Source organism: Amia ocellicauda, chromosome 23 (genome assembly GCF_036373705.1).
Source record: "Amia ocellicauda isolate fAmiCal2 chromosome 23, fAmiCal2.hap1, whole genome shotgun sequence".
NCBI lineage: Eukaryota > Metazoa > Chordata > Actinopteri > Amiiformes > Amiidae > Amia > Amia ocellicauda.
Window position 1 is genome coordinate 11,790,619 of NC_089872.1, and position 21,558 is coordinate 11,812,176.

Below are 21,558 nucleotides of genomic sequence, written 5' to 3' on the forward strand. Positions count from 1 at the left end.
TGGTTTCGTTGTTCTGAATTACAGCATTTCTCAGCAACAGTCAGATAACTTTCTCTACAGTGTCGACAGATAGCAGTGTGTAAAGTATCTAAATATCAAAATTGTGTTTAATAACATTATGCATAGTGATCCTATATGTCCTTGTGTAAAGAGGGACTGTATAGTGTGAATGGATGCCAGCTTCTCCACCTTGCTTACACACTAGGCTAGTTCGTTGCTTTGAGATACCACCCAGAATCCCCATTGTTGTTTCTGTGCTTTTTCCCCGAATAGTCCTGCCTAATTCACTCCAGCTTAGACGAATGCTTGAACCCGTTCCAGGACTGGTCTTTAACACTCTTCAAGTCAGACTAGGTTTCATTCTGTGAAGTCTGGACCGAATTCAAATTTATAAATAACGTCTTTTCTCGCGTAGAATAAAAGCAGTTTTTTTTTTTTGTGTGTTTTTAGTGTTGTTTTTTTGTTTTGTTTTTTCTGAAATTGTCATTAACATACATATTATTAGTGCATCTATGCATTGTATTGGATACACCGATCGTTGGATACATATATATCGGAGGATGCAATTATTGTATTACATTTCATAATATGCTTTTTCCCCCAAGGTAAAAAAATATTCACCCCCTACTAAGAAATCCAAAACAAAGAAAACCAGCAAAGGTGACGGTAGCATTGAATGTATAAATATAACTTTTGACTTCATTTCTGTTAGACATGCAATTTTGCTGCTATTGCTGACATCAGGATATAGCTGCAGATCCTTATCTGGCCGACTGAATAGAAGCTGGAGCGTTGTTTAAAAGAATGTTTTCCTTTGAGTTAAAGTTGTTTAAGAAACCATTATCTGACCATTTTGCAGTTTCAGCCCCTTTAGTTGTACAATGTAAAACAATTACTGCCTTCTCCAATAAGATGGACCAAAGATAATTAAATTCTTGTACTGGGGGGAAAAAAATAAGCAATTAACATCACATACCATCCATTTGTCTTCAAGCCTTAAGGTTTCGTAGGGAAATTTAAATGTTATATAAGCCAATGCTATTCTCTATGGGGAAACAGCCTTTTGACTTTAATATAGAATACCAAATAGCATCTTATAAAGACCTAGAAAGATAGCATTATACTCTCAAGGTAACAATACAGCTCCATAACTGCAATCATCTCTTTCACCTTCTGAGAAAGAAATGCCAAGAAAGGTTTTCCACTTTCTCAGAGTGATTAAATATGTATTATAGATTTTATCAGCCTTTCAGATCAAAATTATCTAGTCAAAACATAAATGATCGTAGCAGGAAAATCCACCTAAATAAATACACTCGGACCTACCCACCATATCTGCTCCTTTATATTTCTTCTTTCTTGAAAATTTGATTCTTATTTCTTCTTTACTAGTTTGCAATATCACCTCTGAAATTGGATTATATTGTTTAGAGACCACAGAATCGTCTCGCTATCTCTCACTTGAAGGCTTTTAAAGATATTTACTTAGTGTCTGATTCGAAAGGTGAAATGTCTGTGTTTGTGCAAGCGTGCGGCCCCATTGAGTTACGCACACTGCACTCCATGGTTTGATTTGATCAGTTTTCCTCCAGGATAAGCCAGCATTTGATTTATTAGCACACATCACAGCATTTGCAATCCCTCTGGATTTGATGAAGACCGCTCTGTAGACATCTGGGGATTGTATCTTTTAAGCAGGCGTTTCATTCGGAGTTGGGGGGATTCACCGGCGCTGGTGGAAACATTCCCGTAATAAAACCCATCAATGGCTCGTCCCTCTGGGTTACAGGTTGATCATGTTGACCTCTGCATGATTTAAAGTTTTGGACAGGTGCTGCCATTCTCAGGGAAGTGTAAGTCTAACGTGCCGGTGACAGTGTTGTGATTTCCAGTCGCCTGTCTTGCTGTTACTCCAATAACAAGGCCAGATCACACTGTGAGGGGAAAATACAACACCCATGACTGGTAGCAACTGAGTGGTTGTTTTATTCCTTCTGTTTGTTTTCCGGTTAGTCTTTTTCTCTCAGTTGATACAGATCATTTGATACATCTGCTTACTTGTTCGCTTCAGGTTCAAAAAATGAATTCCACTTTTATTTATAGGATTTAATTATTGGCTGGTTAAATGAACTCTTTATCCTAATTTGAAATGCAGCATCACTGAAGATTTCCACGTCTGAACACAGGGGATATTCCAGCCTTTCTTTCTTATTGCCTGCATATGGATGTAACAGCAGTAGTAGTAGATGTTTGCAGAATTGCATAGGGGGAACATAGGGTAGACCTCCAAGGCACTGGGTCAAGGCAGCTAGCAGCTGTGCCAGTGTTTTCCTCAGTGCCCACAGTGAATGAAATAGAAAAAATAAGCCAACATGTTTACAGTCGGACTATTGCAGTCATGGCTTCAGTGTAGCAGACACCTTCGAGGTTTTCCCTTATTATGTAATTGAAATGAAATCGCGTTAAAGCAGGATTCGTTTAGAGAATTGCACCTGACGGGGACTGATCCCACAGACGGGATTCTAACAACAAGCAGTGGAATGACTAGTAATCATATTGATTTCATATTTTGGCATAAATGTGATTACGCCGAGCAAGGGGGGAGGTGGAGAGGGTGGTTTGTTTTCCGGCTGCCCATCCCGGCAGCCCCCCCCCCCCCCCCCCCCCACAGGAGGCACACTACCCCATGTCACCGGCGCTGCGAATCACATCTCTGAGCTTCGTCCTGAATGACGAGAGCCTGGCCGTCACACTCCCGGTGTCTGTGAGCGACAGCTGTTAGTCCCGTCACCGGGGAGCAGATCTCCTCATGCATTTTTCAAGTCTCTCTCTCTCGCTCTCTCTAGTAGCTTGCATATTGAATAAAAGCTTTTTAGGATCCAAACAGAAGGCTGGAAGGGGGGAGGGAGCAGCTGAGCTTTTTTCACTTAAGGCTATTAGATCTATTACAGGCCCCCACCACTACCATGACACCCCACCCCATTACCACCCCAATGTCAATCAGGGGAGTGCTTGTACAACTATAAAGGTAATGTTTATGTAAATGTTCAGCCATACAGAGGATATCGGAGTGAAAAAATAATAATACAAAAAAAAGGTCACAAATCCATACCTGCAGTGAAGCTGATTTGTACCAGTCGCTGAGCGGGCAGTCAGTGGGTGTTGTTAATTAGGCCACTGCTGGTGAAACGCCATTACGTTGGTGCCACCTGCTGGGCAAAAAATATACTTACTCGGGTGGAAGGGGGATGTGGTAGATGTGTACAGGAGTGGAAGCAGGGCGCTGTGTGTGATGGGTATTTCAGGTTAAAGATATAACTTCCACATGTGAGCTTTGTGTGTGTGTCTGTGTGTGTTTGTGTGTCTGAGTCTGAGTCTCCGAGTCTGTTCTATGGTGGTGGTTTATCAGAGGAGGTGAAATGATGTTGTTTATTTTATTTGCAGCCTTTTATGTCATTCACAGAAGCATTTGAAGCTTAAACCCTTTATATGTTATTTTAAAATCCACGTATTTACCTCCTTACCTTTTATACAGTGTATCCCATAACATTGTACCGAACCTTGACGGGTTCCCTTTACTCTTTTACACGGTTGGCCGCAGTTTAATACCGACAATCTACATTATCTGTCATGCTATCTCTGGGGTCAAACAAATTTTGCAGGTTGCCGCTACAGTTCACTTGAAATAGCCCGTCATCTTTTTTTATGAGCCACCAAGGCACCTAATGCTCTGAGGCCGTTCTTTATCAGTTACCCTTGTGGACCAGAAAACTCTATCAAAACTCACACACACAAAAATAAGAAAGGCATTACCAATTAACATTAATGGATTCATCTCCAAACCTCTGTGGAAATGGAGACTAAAGTGAATACAGCCCCATATGAGTCTCTAATCCAATTGTACTTCCAAATCTCAGTGGAAGACTAAATCAAAGCGGTTGAAGGTTTTTTATTATTATTATTTTTTTTCTTTCTTAAACTAATTTCTACAAAGTGAGAGTCAACCCATTTCAGTTCACTTCTGACCTCAACTGGATTTGATTGTAATCCTCTAGAGGTTAACGCTGTAACAATCTATGGAATTAAGCCACCGTTCTGTCTGTCCGTCCCCCCCCCCCCCGACACCCAATAACTGGAAGTGCAGGCAGGGACCCGAATGGTGGCAGTGTGTGTGGAGAGAGATTTTATATATATCTTTAAAGTATTATTGAGCGAATCGATAAATATAATCGTCAAGTGAGTCATGAGTTTTCCATTTGCTCCTGTAGATCATGATTGACAGCACAAAGGCTGCGGCAGCATTATGAGGCTGATAAGACTCATCTGGTTCTAATTCGGCGCGTCACCTTGGAGACAGAACAGTCATTGATGCCCATGATTCCATTCCCCCTTTCTAATGAAAATAGGGTCTCGTTTTTAATCAGATGGAAACAAGATAAACAGGGTGAATTACTTTGGTCTTATGTTATCACCGTTTCCTTAATGGTTTGTCTTTTTTTTTTCCTTTCTCCCTTTCTTTCTTCCATTTCCACTGAAGTGTCCGTGTATTTTGCATTCTCGAAATGAACTTTGTTGTTTAACTTTGAAAGACAGTTTCCCTGGCTTTTTTATCTGACTTATTTCCTCCCACGACGGAAATACTTTACTTAATATAACACACTTGTCATATGCAAACAGATATGTAGAGATATTTGATAACATGTAATAAAGGAACCAGGGATGATTATTGGATGGCCAAATATGTAGCCTAAACATGAATAAGGTCTTACAGGTGGCTCGTCCAGTCAGGGCCTTGACACGGAGAACAAGTTGGGGACTACAGTCCAGGCATTTCTGGCTCGAACCAAGGTTGTCATTAGTTTCCGTGACAAGGGGTCAGTGTACGATTGGCGAGTGTAACTGGGGTTACAGCACTTGGTTTCAATGTGCGTCATGGGCTACTCTATCAGTCCTCCTCCGATACTTCAGTTCTACTGTATTGCACTGTAAGCATTGGATTCATTTCTCATGGTGTTGATTCACGGAGGAAAATACAGCCCCTGACTGTTATTACTAAAATTGTGTATTCAGTCTTGGGTGTGGTTGTTTCATGTACTAAACTTTTCATTTGAAGTTGACATAATTTATTAATAATCTCATATGGAGACCTAGAAGGTTAGTTATCTTCCTCAGATCTCCATTACGATCAGCTTAAAATAGATGCACAACAAGCATTTAAAACAAGACTTTAAAAATCTGTGGATTTGTCCCACTCATAGTGTAACAGATGAGTAGTTGAATTGTAAATGGGATACAGCTATTTTCCAAGAGAACGCACATGCAGCGATAGAAGGGATGGATAGTGAAATGAGATCAGCAGTTCAAGGTTTCAGTTCATGGGCACACATTCTTCTCCCGGACCTGCCTGTTTGCTTGGTGTTAAGTGCTCAGGTTGATTAACAGGTTCCTACCTTTTGCCTGTTTTTCATCTTCAGTCTGACCGATAATAGCCATCTGGAGACATGGCAGAGACCCGTAAAGAACACAAATTGAAAGGTTAAGTGCTCTTTGTATTCCAGGTCAGCCCTGATTATGCCTCGCTTATCTATTCCTCTTTCTGTTTCTCCCCCAGAAGAAGAGGATGACAAAGAGGGATCTGGGGAAGCCGAAATGAAAAGCCAGAGAGGTATGGCTCCCACCACAAGTGAAAGCGGCTTGTTTATTCCAGTGGAGTGTTTCTTCTGTGAACTTGATCTATTCAGATAGCACCTGGCATCTCCAACTCCACTCCCTCTCATGGCTTATCTTCAGACATGATGAGTTATTATATCATTAGTAGTAGTAGCAGTAATGGTGGTAGTAGTAGTATGAAAACGTACATATCATAAATACAGATAGATACGTCCAAAGATGAAGCCCGTCTGGACATTTTAATAAAGTATAAATGTACAAAATACCATGTTAATCATCGAACAAAATATAATGTCTTGTATTTTCCTTTAGCAGACGATGAAATCAAAACTGACAAAGCAGATGCTGAAATGGAGAGTCAGAATTTAGGTATGATTCATGATTGCTTGTGTCCTGTGAAAAGCTCTGTATAAGTGACATCAAGGTGTGAAGTACTTTTTTGGAGAGGCATACAATTTGTTCTTTAGATTATTGACATTTTTGTCTTATGTGCGTCAGATTTCAGGTGTTAAAGTAAAGCTAAAGTGTTTCATTATGAAAACATTTGTACGATGGAGAATTTCATATTCTTCAATTAAATTGTACATAGATGGATTGTGTTTCATAACTTGGTTTATCAGAAATGTACCCACAGTTCAAAATAAGATGCACACATACATACATTTATTTTATGATACCCCTTTCAACAAGACTATTATGGCTTTGACAAGTGGTCATGGAAACTATAGGAATAAGTGGGGAATCTCCATTTCTATGCAGTTCTATCCGTGATGAATGCCTCATTAAATCCACCAAACGACACAAAAACAGGGTGATTTCTGTAAAAGTAAAGATGTACAAAAACATATTTTGGACATTAAGTGGCAGCTTGCAGCACATTTGAAGACTTTTTGTTTCCATTAGGACCTTGTTCCAATCTTTATATCCATTTATGGAATTGTGTCAGAAAACGCACATTGCCTTGGACATTGATTGGACATTAGCGATATTGTTTTGAGACATTTAAATGCTCTCAAAGGCACTGCCAGGCTCAAAGTACTTACAAGGGGTAACAAGTCAATTTCTGTGCAACCTGAGTAAGGGGACTGTCCAATAATAGCAGGGCTTGGCTTGGCAGCGATGTCTCGTGCTTTTAAAGTCTACACTCAAGCGTGGACGTATTTAGCACTCAAACACCACCCCACACACACACACACACACACACACACACACACACACACACACACACACACACACACACACACTTCTGAAATGAAAGTGACACCACTGATGACGACTTGGATTTATTTTAAGCCACAAAATCATTTAACCATTGAAACAGTTACATTTCTAAATCTTTGGCTGTCTATACAATTACCTATGAGTATTTTTGGCCAACATAATGGCACGGATAGGAATGGCATTGGTCATAATTCTGCAGATGACAAATGAGCCCAGGATATGTGAACACAGATCGGCTTAAACAGAAATTTTCAGTAATGATTTTCTGAGCAAGAGGCAATTACACTAAGCTGTGAAGATGGGGGTGTTCTCTGATGGCACAGGAGAACATCATTCTCTGGGGGCCAAAACCACATTCTTCCAATAAAAAATATGTCGATAGCAATCCATTTCAAGTGCAAACATAACTACCACCAGCACAGAGCGACACTTGTATTGACTAACAGAACATGGATTTTGTTTTATCATTGTGTTTGATCTCTTATCAGAACCTGAGAACAATCCAAATTCAGAAGAACAGAAGGATGAGAGTGAGGTGAACAACAAGGTCCCAGCTTCAGGTGAGGCCATGCTTACATTCGGAGTCTCTTTTCTTCATAAAGCAGCTGAGGGAGTGAAAAATGCCCCTGACATCGCCTGAGCTGATTTTGGAGTTTGTATCTCCAGTATCACTGCTGTTGGAGATGGGGTGATTCGAAAAGCTGCCAGTGCACTCAATCTGCATGGCCTGGGTTTCTCTTACCTAAGCAGGCCGTCTCTGAGCCCCAGCAAAATGCAGCTAAATTAGTGATTGAAGCTGATAGAGGCAAGTCAATGTTGATAAGTCGCTTTAGACCTTCATCAGTGCTACTGCTATCACAAAATCAATACCACGCATCCCACTGTAAGATTGATTTGTGTGTGTGTGTGTGGACTGCAGGATTAATAGATTTACAGCTGCAAAGTTGTTGAGCTCGTTCCAATTGTGACACAGGGCGCTGCCTCTACGTATTGTGTTGTATGAAGCCCAGATGGAACCGAGCGCTGATCCAATCGTAGCATCGCAATCAGAAGCAATGTAAATTCATGTTAAACACAAAGTGATTATAGACATTATTCTGAAACAGATGCTGACAGTGCCTGAGCAGCTGTAAAATGGTTGTTTAGCGACATGCCATTAATTTCAAAGCCACAGGTCACAAATGTGCGTTTTTCTTTCCTCGGCTTTGAAGAGTTTTTGATGGAATCCAGCATATCACCTTGCAATTAAGGGAAACATTAATGTGCATTTTATTTTGCTGCCAATTTTTTTTTAATCTTCCCCCCCAATCGGGAAGAGAATCTGTGAAATGCAGAAGACTTTCAAAAAGACATTCAGATCATTTTCCCGTATTTGAAGTGACAGTTGACACTCATTGAAAAGAGCGCACTCAACAAAAGAAGTCAGAACTCTTTTTTGTTATTTTTTATTTGCTTTTCTCAGAACATAAAAAAAAACCTGACACAAATATCCAAAGAGTATTTTAAGTTAGATTTTGTTTGATAAAAATGAAGCATTTTAAAGGTAAGAGTGCTGATGTTTAAGAAAGGTATGAAAGCTTTTGTTTAACTAAACATAATTTTAAATACGCTGTCAGTATTGTTTTTCTTTTCTACCAGGATATATAATCATTAGGAATGGACATATCTTGTGCATGTCAGTGTCAACGCTTAAAAGCACAAGCAAGGCTATATTTGAAAAGCAGGCTATAAATTTAAAAATAAATTAAATGGCCACGGTAGTAAAGAAAAAAAAAGTGTGTATGGGGTTACTTTTAGTGCTATTTTTCATGTATTTCATCATGTGTGACTGGCAGCTCGTTCACAGTTGACTTTCAGTGCGGATCGTAATGGTTGTTCAGCCTTGTTTGTGGTGTAAGAACGATATCTCATCTTGGTGCTCTGGCTGTTGCCTTGCAAATATTAACAGAGCCAGACCTGATTGGATGTGATGCCACGGGGTTGGAATATTGCATTTTTCACTGTGTGCCATCTGCTTGCATGCATCTGGAAATCATTTCCTGATCTTGCTCAAAATCAATTCTTGGAATGTAGATATCAGGCAGATCAATGTTCAAGCTGAGCATGCTTTCTGTGCCGTCCTGCCCGTTCTGTCATGGCTGGTGGCAGGTAACTGGCCTTAGTACATAAGTGGCAGATGATGAGAATTGTGATGTGAGGTAATTGACCCTTGTGCCCAGTTTGTTTCTTACCGTCTTCAGGTCGGCGAGGGCCGGGTGCTTTTACATTCTGTGCAAATAGCAGTACAATAGCTGGCAATTTTCCTACCAGTAAAAGATAGATTCATATCATACCACATTACTTGGGTCACTTAGCTTTTGAATCAGGAAAAATGGTCTTCAAAAGAAAAATAAGACTCCCAAATGTTCTGAAGTTTGATGTAACCCATGTTAATCCACCCAAAACAACTTTGATGGGGTCAACAAATTTACACAATTATTTTTGGAAAAATTCCTTAACTCACATGCGTTCTTCAGTTCACGTAATGGCACCAAGAAGGTCTGTATATACCAGTCCTATAATGTTTAACACATCGGATATTTCCACATTGATTTAACAGTAGCTGAAATATCCTACACTGTACACAGTTGTAGAGATGTGTAGGGCATTTCTAAATGTTTTGCAACCCAGTGGTCTGTAAATTGTAAATCCTGGTAATTTCCCCATGAGGGGTTTGCTTTTCATGAATTATTTTAAGAGATTGATTTTTATGCGAGACTCAGAATCAGAAAACACATTTTTGAACTGTACTCCTTTCTGGGTAAAGTTTTTGGTGTCCTGCAAAGTGGTTAATTTTCTTCTTTATTTTTCCTGCCTGGGGCTTTTTCATGAACTATCATTTGGAAATAATGTAGACTTCTCCTTGTACAGTGTACAAATGCTGTCAGCAATTTCCTTGTTTTACCAACAGTATCGATTTCGCAGGATTCATGAAAGCTTTACAAATGGCACAGTTGTCATAAATTGCTGACTGTTAATTATTTCGCTGCTTACTGTTTCTTTGTTGGTTGTGTGTTTGTTTGCTTTTCATTTGAATCTTAACTGGGAATTTGATAATGACTTAAGAGAGCATTAAGTATTGGACATCTTATGAATTCAGAGAAAGTAAAATATATAGCTTATGTTAAGTATAAATAAAGTTGAACAAAAAAGTAAATATTGCTCAAGAGTTCTGTGGCAAGTAATCTGGTATGACATCTGTGTATGTATGTAAAAGAAACTGAGAAACTAGTGTAACATTTCAGTGTTTTATTATATTTCTAATGCGTTTCTGTTGTGAAGCCAGTATTCTCTCTCTCTCACTTCTGTGGTCGCCTCAGATGGAATCTGAAAATTGAATCATTTGATGTGTCTTGCTACTATTGTAGTATCTTTAATAATTTCTGGCACTGCAGTTGCTCCTATTGCTTGTCCAGTTTCTGAGAAGGAAAAAAACAAACAGAAAAATTATAATTATTATGAGATGCAGCTGAACACCTTTAAAGACAGGTCAATAAAATCAACTATATGCATGTACCCTGTTCTGTTATATGTATTGTCATTTCCAAAGATGTCTGGAAGTTAAACGAGAGAGATGTGCCAAATTTAGGAGACAAAGATAAAGCAGGGGGGAAAGTGCGGTGACATCACAAAGGGAACGGATGCAAACTTGTGCAATAGGATTCGGCGCTGCATGCTCTTTCAGGCAGTTTCTTGGATTGTCCTATAATGGCAGTCTTAATCCCCCCCTAGTCTCCGCTCTCCCCAGAATGCACCCGTCTTTCGGCAGGCAGGTCATGACGAATTGAGGCTTAAGGCATGTGCAGCGTACTGTGACACAGAACAGTCATGCTACAGTGGTTGAAGTCACAGAAATCTTCAACAATAGTCTCGGAAACCCAAAACACCTGTTTCCACTTAAACAATGTGCCAGGAGCAAGAGATTGTGGGCTCCGGTTGTCCATTGTTTTTCTGCTGCCAACCCGTGTACAATTTGTTAAAGAAAGCAGTGGTCACTGTGGTGTACTACATGTTTGGTAATGCAAGTACGGGAGCATGTAAAGATTGCTTTTCTTTGCAGCTTTTGAGCCTCTTCATATTCTGTGTGCTGTAAATGTGACAAACGAGGTGTTAGTAGTGTTGTAGTATCCATTTTTGTTAACCCTGCAGTTTGGTTAATTAATGTTGATGTATTTTATAGTTTATTTAAATTCCTGTACTTTTCATTTACTTCTAATGAGAGAATGTCTTCTTTCCATCGTTATACTGATGTTGATATGTTGATTTTGGAAACCTACCATAGACCTCAATACCCTTGCTGCAGGGTTCTGGGCCTACCACCAAGACAGATGTTTTGTAACACTGTCCAATGTGGAGCGATGCCACAGACCCTATGCATGGATCACAGAACTCGCTTGACCTGGGATTGGTCCAGATTCAGAACTTCTAAAAAAAGGGACAACCTTCTACAACAATCTATGTGGCCTTCAAGGTTTAAAATAGTTTGCAGACCAGTGAAATAACAGCAGTTTCACTTCATTGTCTGGTTTTGTTTAAGATGTGAGTCCAGAAGAGAACAAACTGGCCCAGGAACCCACTGAAGAAGACGATCCAATGGAAGACACCGAGTCTGAAGGTGAGAACTGTTTGTTGAAAGAGTGCAATGTTACTTCCAGGCATTGCACACAATGCTTTCTGTTATATTTGCAATGCAGTTACTTTACCTCTCCCACCTTTTTTTCTTCTATACCTAGTTAACAAATGCCAGGACAGTCTTGTGTAAAAGGCATTAAAAAAAAAAACACTATGTACTTAATTAACAATAATCCCCTTTTGGGATATAGTGGGGCACTGGGCTTGTCCCCTGATGAAATGAAACCCAGCAGTATTTTAATTAAGAGCCACCAAGTACATAATAAGTGCTTTTCACCCTTTATCACCTTTATATTTATAACTTTCTCTGAAGGACATATAATTACATTATAGTAATCTCTTTTATGTAATCTCCCATAAGGTTACTTTACTCTTAATACCTTTACACACTAACTGACACACAGATAACAGTAGTGCTTTTAGTTGGATACTTTTTAAAACCTGGAACTGCCAAAAACATTTAAAAAAAAAAACGTTCAGATGTATATAATTGCCAATCAGGCACCAAACTAAAATTCCAATAGGCAGGCCGGTTTGAAAGAAACATTTCTGCACAATGCCGGATCTCACTGGGTAATGAGTAGGTAATGAGTACACAGCTGGGGTATTTTTATATAAATCTGTCCACTGTGTTTCTATATAAATTCCCAAATTGTTTTCCAATCTATTCATCACGATTGTTTTAATAATAACCACAAAAGCTACCGACACCTAAATTTATTGAGGGGAAAAAAACTAAATCAAAATAATTATTTTTATAGTAAGGTAAAGGTCACTATTTATTTATTTTTTCTCCCTATTTCTCTCTGATAACAGAGAGCAAGAGAAGTTCAAATAAAGATGAAGTGAAATCTCAATTAACGGAGATGGAAACGGAGGCAGTCGAGTGTCACAATAAAGGTAAGATCAATACGGCTCACTCGGCAGCTGGCAGCAGTCCTTTTTAATGGCTGCCATTGTTACGGGAAAACTACCCCGGCGAGTTTAAAGATACACAGACAATCAGAGCTGCGGCACAATAACGGTGGGATCGTGGGGCCTGGTGCGGCTCGCGACGGCAATAAACGTACAGTGAAATAATACGGAGGGTCAAAACGTCCTGTGCTCTTGTGGCAGAAAGATGATATTATTGGCAGTTTTCGAAGCTCAGTCTTGGGCTGGCGATGGAGGTCACTGAAGCATAGACCATTAAGGCTCAAGTCTCAGTTATACACCTGAAACCAGCATTGTCACTGGCTTGGGATCTCTTTTTCAAATTCCCCATCACCATCTGTTCTTTAAACCGGCCATGTCACACTAGAGCAGGGAGCTTCATCCGCGCCATCTGTCTGACACCTGCTTAAACAAGGGGGAAATGGGTCCTTCAGCTAGTGGAACTGTAAATAAAGTTCATATAATCCTCTGGGTAGACTTTTTAATGTTATTTATTTTTAGATATTGGTTGAATGTCAAAGTGCTGCATTTAATTTATAAAAAAAAATTGGCCACACACCGAATTCTTCTAAATAAAAATGTCCTTAAAATCTATAACTGAGCTTCATTGTGCTTCACATCAGCTGATTGTTATGCATTCCAGTTTACAATTATTTAGATATTTTGTACACAGCTTTTTGCAACTGTTTTAATATTATATATATAGCTATTATACAATAATATGTACTACCTCCATGTTTGAGAGCAACTTAGATGTATCAGGTTTAAAGAATTTCCATGAGAACTCTTGTAGAGCATGCATACATTTAAATTAGCCTTTTTTCAGCCCTAGGCAAAGAAGAAAATCACTTTCAAAATATAAATTGTCTTATTTCCTTCATGCTGCATGGATTCTGCAGCATTATATCAATATTTTCAGTGCCTTGAATGGCAGAGTCTAAGAACTGTGAAGTCTATATCGTATTGACTTAATGGAAGCTTTTAAAATATTTGTCAGAGAATTATAAATTAAGTTCAGTAAAACGTTCAAAAAACACCAGATAGATGAAGCTTCCAATGTAACATTCATAAAAAAAACTGTAAAATCCATGTATTAAGAAATGATTTGTTTTGGACATGTATTTTATTTTTCTGTTTTGCATTTGCTAGAGATATTTTCCCAGATAGATTTTTAATTATGATTTATCCCCCCGGCACTTTCTATGTGGGAGCAACTTCTCCGCATTTCGTGACAAGCTAAGAAAGCGACACCATCTTAAACCAATTCCTTTCAGTGACTCTTGCTTTATTTTTGATTTTGTCTTATATATGGTTGACACTTCTTGCATCATTCATGTGATACACATGAATAGATATAATTTACCTAGCTGCAGACTGCTTCTCTAAAACTAAAAGCCTGGAACACTGGATATTGACAGAACAGTGATAAAGCTAGATGTCTGAAATTGCAATAGATTAAGTAGCTCTGTCATCTCTTATGAATGTATCTGTGGGAGGAAAATATTGAACCTGTGAATATTGACACTTCTCAGGTCTCAGTCTTACTGTTCCCTAAGAAACACATTTTGTAAAAAAAAAAAAAAAAAAAAAACGGTTCCAAATTGCTTCCAAGATGAATAGCATTACAAATTAAATTATAGTCTACATATTCAGTGTAATTAAACTGCAGCATGCAAGGCGAAAGCAATCCAATTTTACCATTCTCATTCATTTCCAACAACAGAACTTAAAACTTTCAGTCTAGTTCTGTCTGTGCTTGTCTTGCACAAGCAGAGCCTGCTTGTATCATTCTGTTTTGGATTTACCCGAAAATGCGGGAGAATCGTGGATGGAAAAGGTCACAGGGGGCAGGGAATAATGACATTGCAATGCAGTGTGAAAGAGCCAGCCAGGCAGAGTGCCCAGACAGCTGGGCAGATGAACAGTAGTTGAAAGATTTGAGCAGTAAGTAATCAGAAAGGTTAGTGTGCCAAAATAAAGACAGTGATATTAATTTATCAAAAGTGCTCCTTCTTTCTTTTTTTTAAACAAAGTAACTTAACACAGTCTTGGCTAGACTGGAAGGAAATACTTCAATTGTTTAAAGAAAAGTCTATTTGGTCAAGTGGGTTTCATTGTAATGTATTTAATCTTTAAGACACGTTTTATCCAATTTTCATAGCCAGGAAACAAGGCATCGAAGTCGTAGGCTGTGATGAGAATTTTTAATCAAGCATTTTAATCTATTATGTATTTATTTATTTATTTCTGAACAATGAATAATTTGCTTTCCCTTCTATAAGGAAAAACTTGCACCAAACTTGGCATGGCTTTCAAATCTTTTTGCACTGTGACCTTTTTCCATCTATCATCACACTAGCTTTCATACATCAGAGTGAGATTTTAAGCAAGTGGCTTGTTTTTGTGGTTGATTTCTTTGTTAACCTTTTCTCTTGAATCTGGTAGTTGCATCTGCAAACAAACAGCATTTCTAACACCAAACGCAATAGCAGCCTCTTATGCATTGCTGGCTAATTCATATGGGAGACAGGATGATACAACAATACAACATGTCACTATTTAAACATGAGGGATGGATTGTGGGCTTCAATACAGCGAACAATCTGGTGTTCTTTTTAGGCCACAGCTTAAGTTGTTCACAGTGGAACTACTATTAAAATCAATCTTTGCCCTTTTTTCCTGTTTCTTTATTGTATAATATTAGACAACACTGAAGCTTTTGTCCTAGTATTTGTCTCACATGAAGTGCATTTTATAGAGCTTTCCTACAGAGGAATATTCTTTACTGGAAGGAATTTCCACCAAGGAATTGGTTTTGTGACTTGGAGAATTCTTTAATTGGCTGTTTTGGGCCACTTTTTGGTCATCCCATATTCACAGTGGGACGTGTTTGACATGAATGTAATTTTGGAGAGCTCAGTAGGAATGGCCTCTGGGTAAGCGTTGTCAGAACAAAATTAACAGTTGCCCTATGTTTGTATATCATTGAGTGGGACTCAAGAGATGATTTTGCTGGGCTTTGTATATATTATTTCCCTGTGCTGCTTACTGTACGTGCTAACTAAGGACAGTCAAATCCTGCTGAACTGAGAGGAGATTTGGCTCATTATATACTGAGAGACTTGGCTGAGAAACCATTGAATAAATCTTTGGAATCTGAACATTTAAGAAAGGTTCACTATCTTTACCACATGCATACAAAGCAACGGAAATGTAAAATAATGTCTTCCACGCTTATTTTATTATTTGGAGAGGGATCATAATTTACCTGAGTAGTGCAGTCATCATTTCCATACTGTATCAATTATATAAGGAAGTAAAGTAATGGGTACATATGTTTTTTTTTTGTTTTTTTTTCTGAAATGATTGTAATAAAAGTCTGGGATATAGATAAACCATGACTTTTGCAAACAAGTAGCAAATAAACAAATTCCGATCTGCAAACAGGTGATGACTAAATATAGGTAGCTTATATCAGTGGATGTTAGTATCATTCTGATTGATTGAGAGACACAGGACTTTCAAAACGGCTTCCTGAGTCATCTGGCCAGCAGTGTGGTGATGTGAGGCCATTGTATGTAGCGTCCATTATCTGGTCACCCCCGGCTTGTTCCATGTTAGCATCAAAGAAAGTATCGCAGGACATGCCTTGAACAAATGGGCTTGGAGGGACATCAGTTCAATGTAGCTTTGAAGACACTCTTTTGATCAGTGGCTTTTTTTTTTTTTTTTTTTTTTTTCCCCAGTCCTTTTTATTTTGTGGCGGGGAAATGAGAGAGGATTACATTCAAGGTCATGGAATAATTTGCTGCCAGTAGCAAAGCAGGGCTACTCCATTGTCTAGCGAGTTCATTTCAACACCAGCTCCACAGACCCCTCTGTGTGGCATCAGCTGCCTGGTGTCACTCATCACATTTTCTGTCCGTTTGCCCTTTCTGGGGCAAGGCTGGTATGGAGTATAATTTAGTTACACGTGACGTACAGTACAATGTGACATACAATGGCCTGTATTCCTGCTTTACTCTCCCCCTCACTCTATTAATTACCTCATCTTACTTTGGATGCCCAGACTATCTAAAAAGTGGGTTGCATCCACTACAGCGAGTTCAGTTCTGTGTAACAGTAACAGGAAAATCACTTATGCATCCTGATAGTGTTGACTCATGTATTTAACTAACATGATAAAATGTAGTTTAAATATAGTGGAGTGTGCATGTAATAGGAACTGTGTCAATTTGAATATGTGTGTGACTGTAGGGGGGGTTAATTCAGCTTTTATTGTGTGTTTAATGGCTGCTGTTGAGTTTACACTGCACTGTAATCATTCCACTGTCAGACACGTATTCAAGTTATTCAACAAACAAAATCAAAAACAACATAACAGGTCATTTATGAGTAGTAACTGTACTCCCTATTTACCCTAATGCAGATTATACTCATACTCTTTGACACCCCTTCGTTGAGCAAAATAAACACTGCTAATGAATGGCTTTGTTTTCCGTCGTTTTCCAACCAGATGCTGACAGTGTCAAAGAGGGCTGCAGATCACAAGAAGAGCCAAAGGAGTGTGATGGTAAGATCCCATTCAATCTGCAGCTTTCATTCCACATTTGGATGGATTTGAGCTACATTAGTATGTTTTCATTAGAGCATTAGAGCTGTATATTAGGATTCATGTAATAGATGCATTATTCTGTAGAAAAAACAAAAGGAAACCATGTGTAGCTAAGCTCTGGCTTGAAAATAATGACTCTTGTGGTTTAAAAAGCTACTATGGCTTGACAGTATGACCAGATAAAATCATTTGTTGTGTGACTATGCCACTTTGACCAATTTAGACACAAACTTCAATTATTTTAGTTTATTTTACTTTGAATGAGCTATTTAAGATGGGGAAAAGCAACTCAGTAAAATAACAAACCTAAATATCTAAGTTTTGTGCTCAATTGTACACAATAACAATGGCACCTTCCAGAAGTTTTGTTTTCCCATAGTTGCACTGTACACGGCGCCTAATGAGCAAATATATATTATTTTTAACTAGGGTTGCATTATCATGGCCCCGGTGTGTCAGACTTCACAAAATATTTCAGAATATGGGAATGTTGCTAACATGCTGCAGCTCAGCCAATAATGAGTTGAATAAAGGAAACACAAATCTGTTTGGAAGAAAACCTGAAGGTACTGAAGCCCTGAAGTACAGGATACTGCAACCGTGTTTTATGTTGATTTCAAATGTAAACATCTTTCCATGATATGATGACATTGCATTAAGTAAAAACAGAAGAGAAATATAATTTGAGGTGTCCTAATAAATATTAAATACATATTAAATAAATAACTTGCATACATTTGCATATGTACGTATAATATCACTGAGAAATCTGTGTTGTGTCAACCAAATATCAATTTTTATAATAAGTGTTTGTAAACAGGCCTTCAGGAATTTAACAAGTGCTAGAAGGTGAAAATTGAAACAGCTGTCTGGTGTCTGCCTGCATTTCTGTATTTCTGTCACAATTCTCTGTAAAAGCAGATTTGATTTAGATGAAGTGCTAAAACGGCAAAGTGATATATTCAAAGGCTGAAAATGTGATCTGAGAAGAATCAGAAAACATCTCTTTTAGGAGCTTTGTTTGAAGGGGTAATAAAATGAGTGGAGAAAAAAAAAACTTTCTCAACATAAAGAAGTCTCATAATATTTAAAGCCGCTGTGACGAAAGCATTTATTTCTTCTCCACGGATTCATAGTTGAAGATAAAAGGATTGACTGAAACGGTCCATAGTTTACTGATAGACCATGGCATTTTCATCTCCTAACGCACAGAGATGACAGACCTGTTGAAGGAAATTAATAATTTGAAGATGAATTCCTGTCCTTGTATTTTTGAAAACTATTATCAGTGTGTATCAATCAACCTGGAAGCCTGGATAGACTTTTGCAGTTTTAGGTCATAGTTATTAAATAATGGTTGCCATTTACAATTCCATTTTATTCAAGGCGCGTTTGGCAGTTTCATATTTTCTGGATCTTACTGTTGTGTTCTGTACTTTGGCTGTAGTGCAGACAAAAACTATTTTATTCTGATTGGGGGTTTGAGACGTATAGGTTATACAATAAGGATTATGCAAAGTAATTCACAAATGGCATAGCAGCCACTGACAGGTGGGTATCGCAGGTATGTAGGGCACATTGGTGGGTGTCACTTTATGTATTTTTAGCAAGCTGCTATTTTGGTTTTTGGATGATCAGACATCTGTGAAACAACCCATTTTTCCCACTGGACGATTACTCGTCTTGAATACCTGCTTATCATTTTCACTGTGAGTTATTTAATGTTTGATAGTTGAATGGTTATGTATGTCAATTCAGATATTTTTATATAAAATCTAGAATTAATGACACCTCCACTTACATTGTCTAGCACTGACTTGATATCAAGCAAAACAGTGCCACTTCTAATTAATGAGTTGGGAATTAAAATACCTTGTATGGATTTTTGACTAGTCTTATTTATTATGACTGTTATCTTTGTCTTTTGAATTACTTTAATTTTAAAATTGAAAACGTCACCTTCGTCTATATGACTTGCATTTACTTTTGCTGATAATAATGCAGCCCTTCAGACAGTGTATAGTGTACCTGTTTATTTGTACTGTATTGTATTGTGGTGTTTTAATCCCCAGGGTGTATGGCTCCTGTTAGTGTATGTATTGTCACACCAGGTAATTGTGTTTATTGGAGTTCTTATTTACTTACAGTACATGGCTCACCTGTCACTATGTGCCATGTATATTATGTGCATTTCCCAGAGTCTGACCTTTCTGCAGCTGGATGCGTACCTTTACAATATGACATCAAAATCCATCGTTATTAAGTTTCTAGAGTTCCACGCTTACTGACTGCATAGGGTCTAATTCTTCCTATAGGATGATGGATATTCATGCATCCAAGCGATTCCAGGCAGAATAGAAAATGCAGAAAGACTAATAAGAGGAACAAACCTGGGTAATACATGCTTCCGGTTATAAATAGCACTAAAAACATTTGATACCAAATGCAGAAGCCTAAGTATACACACATAAATACATAAATCCAACTTCTACTTGTAAGCCATCACTCTACATTTAAAGATATGAACTTTTCAGACAATTTTGTTAAAAGCACATTTATTCATACAAATATTTTTAAAGTAGCTTTGTGAAACCATTTTGAAACCTGTTTTGTATCAAAATGAGGGAACAGGAGGCAAAATAATTGGAATGGATTTCATTAAGATATTTTTAATATTCACTCTTCACAGATCATCGTGACAAGCAATGGGCATCTCTCTTCAAGTTGAAAAACTCTTAAATGAAAGACTTTCAAACAGGTCCTCAGCGAACCAAGTTTGTGACAGATTTTGTCTGTTGTTGGAAAAGCCCCCTTTTCGATCCCAGTATTATTGGAGGCAGGCTTTGGTCGGCTTTCCTCAAGTTGATGGCTCTCATTGACCCGCTAATTAAATGCATTCTCTACCTTTACTCTTTGGCTAGCTGCCCCCTGTTTCTGTTCCCTCATTCCATCTTCCACAACGCTGCGAGCAGATGGTCGGAGTTTTTCTTTTCACCCCTTCAAAGAGCTTCATGTTTTTCCCATCTCATCAAGCATGTCTTAGCTATGTGTAATTAGCTTTAGGCTTTTCAGACCACGCAGGGGATCGGTTAAAGACCTGAGTGATTTCAATAAAAGATTTGTAAAGCAAAGCTTGTAAGGTTAGGCAAATCCGCAGGAGAGCACAATACCACTTAGCGTTGGAGACCTTTCTCCTTTCTTCTCTTAAATCGCAGAATATTGATGAGGACTCGTTTGGCTTTCACTTTGAAAGCACGTTGGGAAGGTTGGGGCATTAAAAACGGGTCTCCTTCCTTCAGGGTAGGTCACAGTTCAGTACTTTTTAATTGGTTTAGATTATGAGATCCTATATTATCTCCAAGCTATAAAAACTGTATACACAATCAAGTGTTTCACAAAGTGCTTTCTTCTAAGCGTGTAGCTTCATTCAGAGGAGCTTTTTACACTCAAAACCTACGACCTTTTATTATTTACATATGAAAATGGTTTGCTTTCCAAATTTACCACTTCATTAGTCTTGAAAGTAAGCCCTTTCAGACTCACTCTGAATATTTTGCATGAAGGGGCAAGTACTTTAATTCTCAGTAGATCAACAGTGCAGCTTTCCCATGTTAAGACAACGTCCCAGCAGGATAGTTAGGCAGCTTGGAGCCAAGAAACTATTTTGGAAGAAAGAAGTAAAAGGGTATTTGATACCTTTTATATTTGGTCAATGTTAAGGTCAAACACACAGAACTGTCAGACCACCCACATGTCTTTATTACAGTTAAAATGGAATCCACTTGTATCTGCTGAACGGACTGATGTCCCTTTAAATATATGATGTGCTTGAACTTCACAGTGCTTCGTACAAAATTGAATGTTTTTTTTTTTTTGTATTGCTCCAAATCCAGCTTAGACAGACACATGTACAAGTTTAAGATGTTAAACTGTAGTAGATTAATAACCATAATTCAATTTTAGATTAACATATAATACGATTAAGGTGATCTCATTTTCATATTTTTTGCATAGTTTTAATACTAGTTAATGCTGGTTGTTTTTTGTCTGTTATGACATCTGTTATGTGACTCTAATGGTTAAGCAATGTATATAATATACCTGACATCTGAGAGATTTGCGGCAGTTTAAATTTTCTTTGGTAGGATTTAAATAAGGTGACTTGAGTTTCTCTCCCATGACAGTGACGCAAGTTCTCGCTTATTTATGATTGGCATTTCTGACAGATCTGCATGGGCATTGCAGAGGTGCCGTTTAATGATGCTTTCATACAGGCCAGACGGAGGGAGAAAATCCTGCCAGGATCTAGCAGTCGGACACAAGGAAGGCGTAGCTGGATTAAGGACAGTCAGCATGGTTTCAGGAAGGGGAGGACATGCTTAACTAACATAAAGGCCCTCTCCTTAGATATTAGTCTGGGTGCGCCAGTGGAATGCTGGGCATAAGAT

The 21,558-nt window shown here is 38.3% G+C and overlaps 1 protein-coding gene across 5 annotated transcripts in view; it reads left to right on the forward strand.

The window, feature by feature from the left end:
- macrod2 (mono-ADP ribosylhydrolase 2) overlaps window positions 1-21,558 on the forward strand; it is a 583,973-nt gene that overhangs the window by 547,912 nt on the left and 14,503 nt on the right. Inside the window, exons 11-16 of one of the 5 annotated variants that reach the window (XM_066696761.1) lie at window positions 5,612-5,665; window positions 5,983-6,039; window positions 7,380-7,451; window positions 11,468-11,545; window positions 12,379-12,462; window positions 17,012-17,068. In XM_066696761.1, the coding sequence (XP_066552858.1) occupies window positions 5,612-5,665; window positions 5,983-6,039; window positions 7,380-7,451; window positions 11,468-11,545; window positions 12,379-12,462; window positions 17,012-17,068 (402 nt within the window). The remainder of the gene's footprint in view (window positions 1-5,611; window positions 5,666-5,982; window positions 6,040-7,379; window positions 7,452-11,467; window positions 11,546-12,378; window positions 12,463-17,011; window positions 17,069-21,558) is intronic. The other 4 variants (XM_066696762.1, XM_066696763.1, XM_066696764.1 and 1 more) reach the window with 4 other exon arrangements.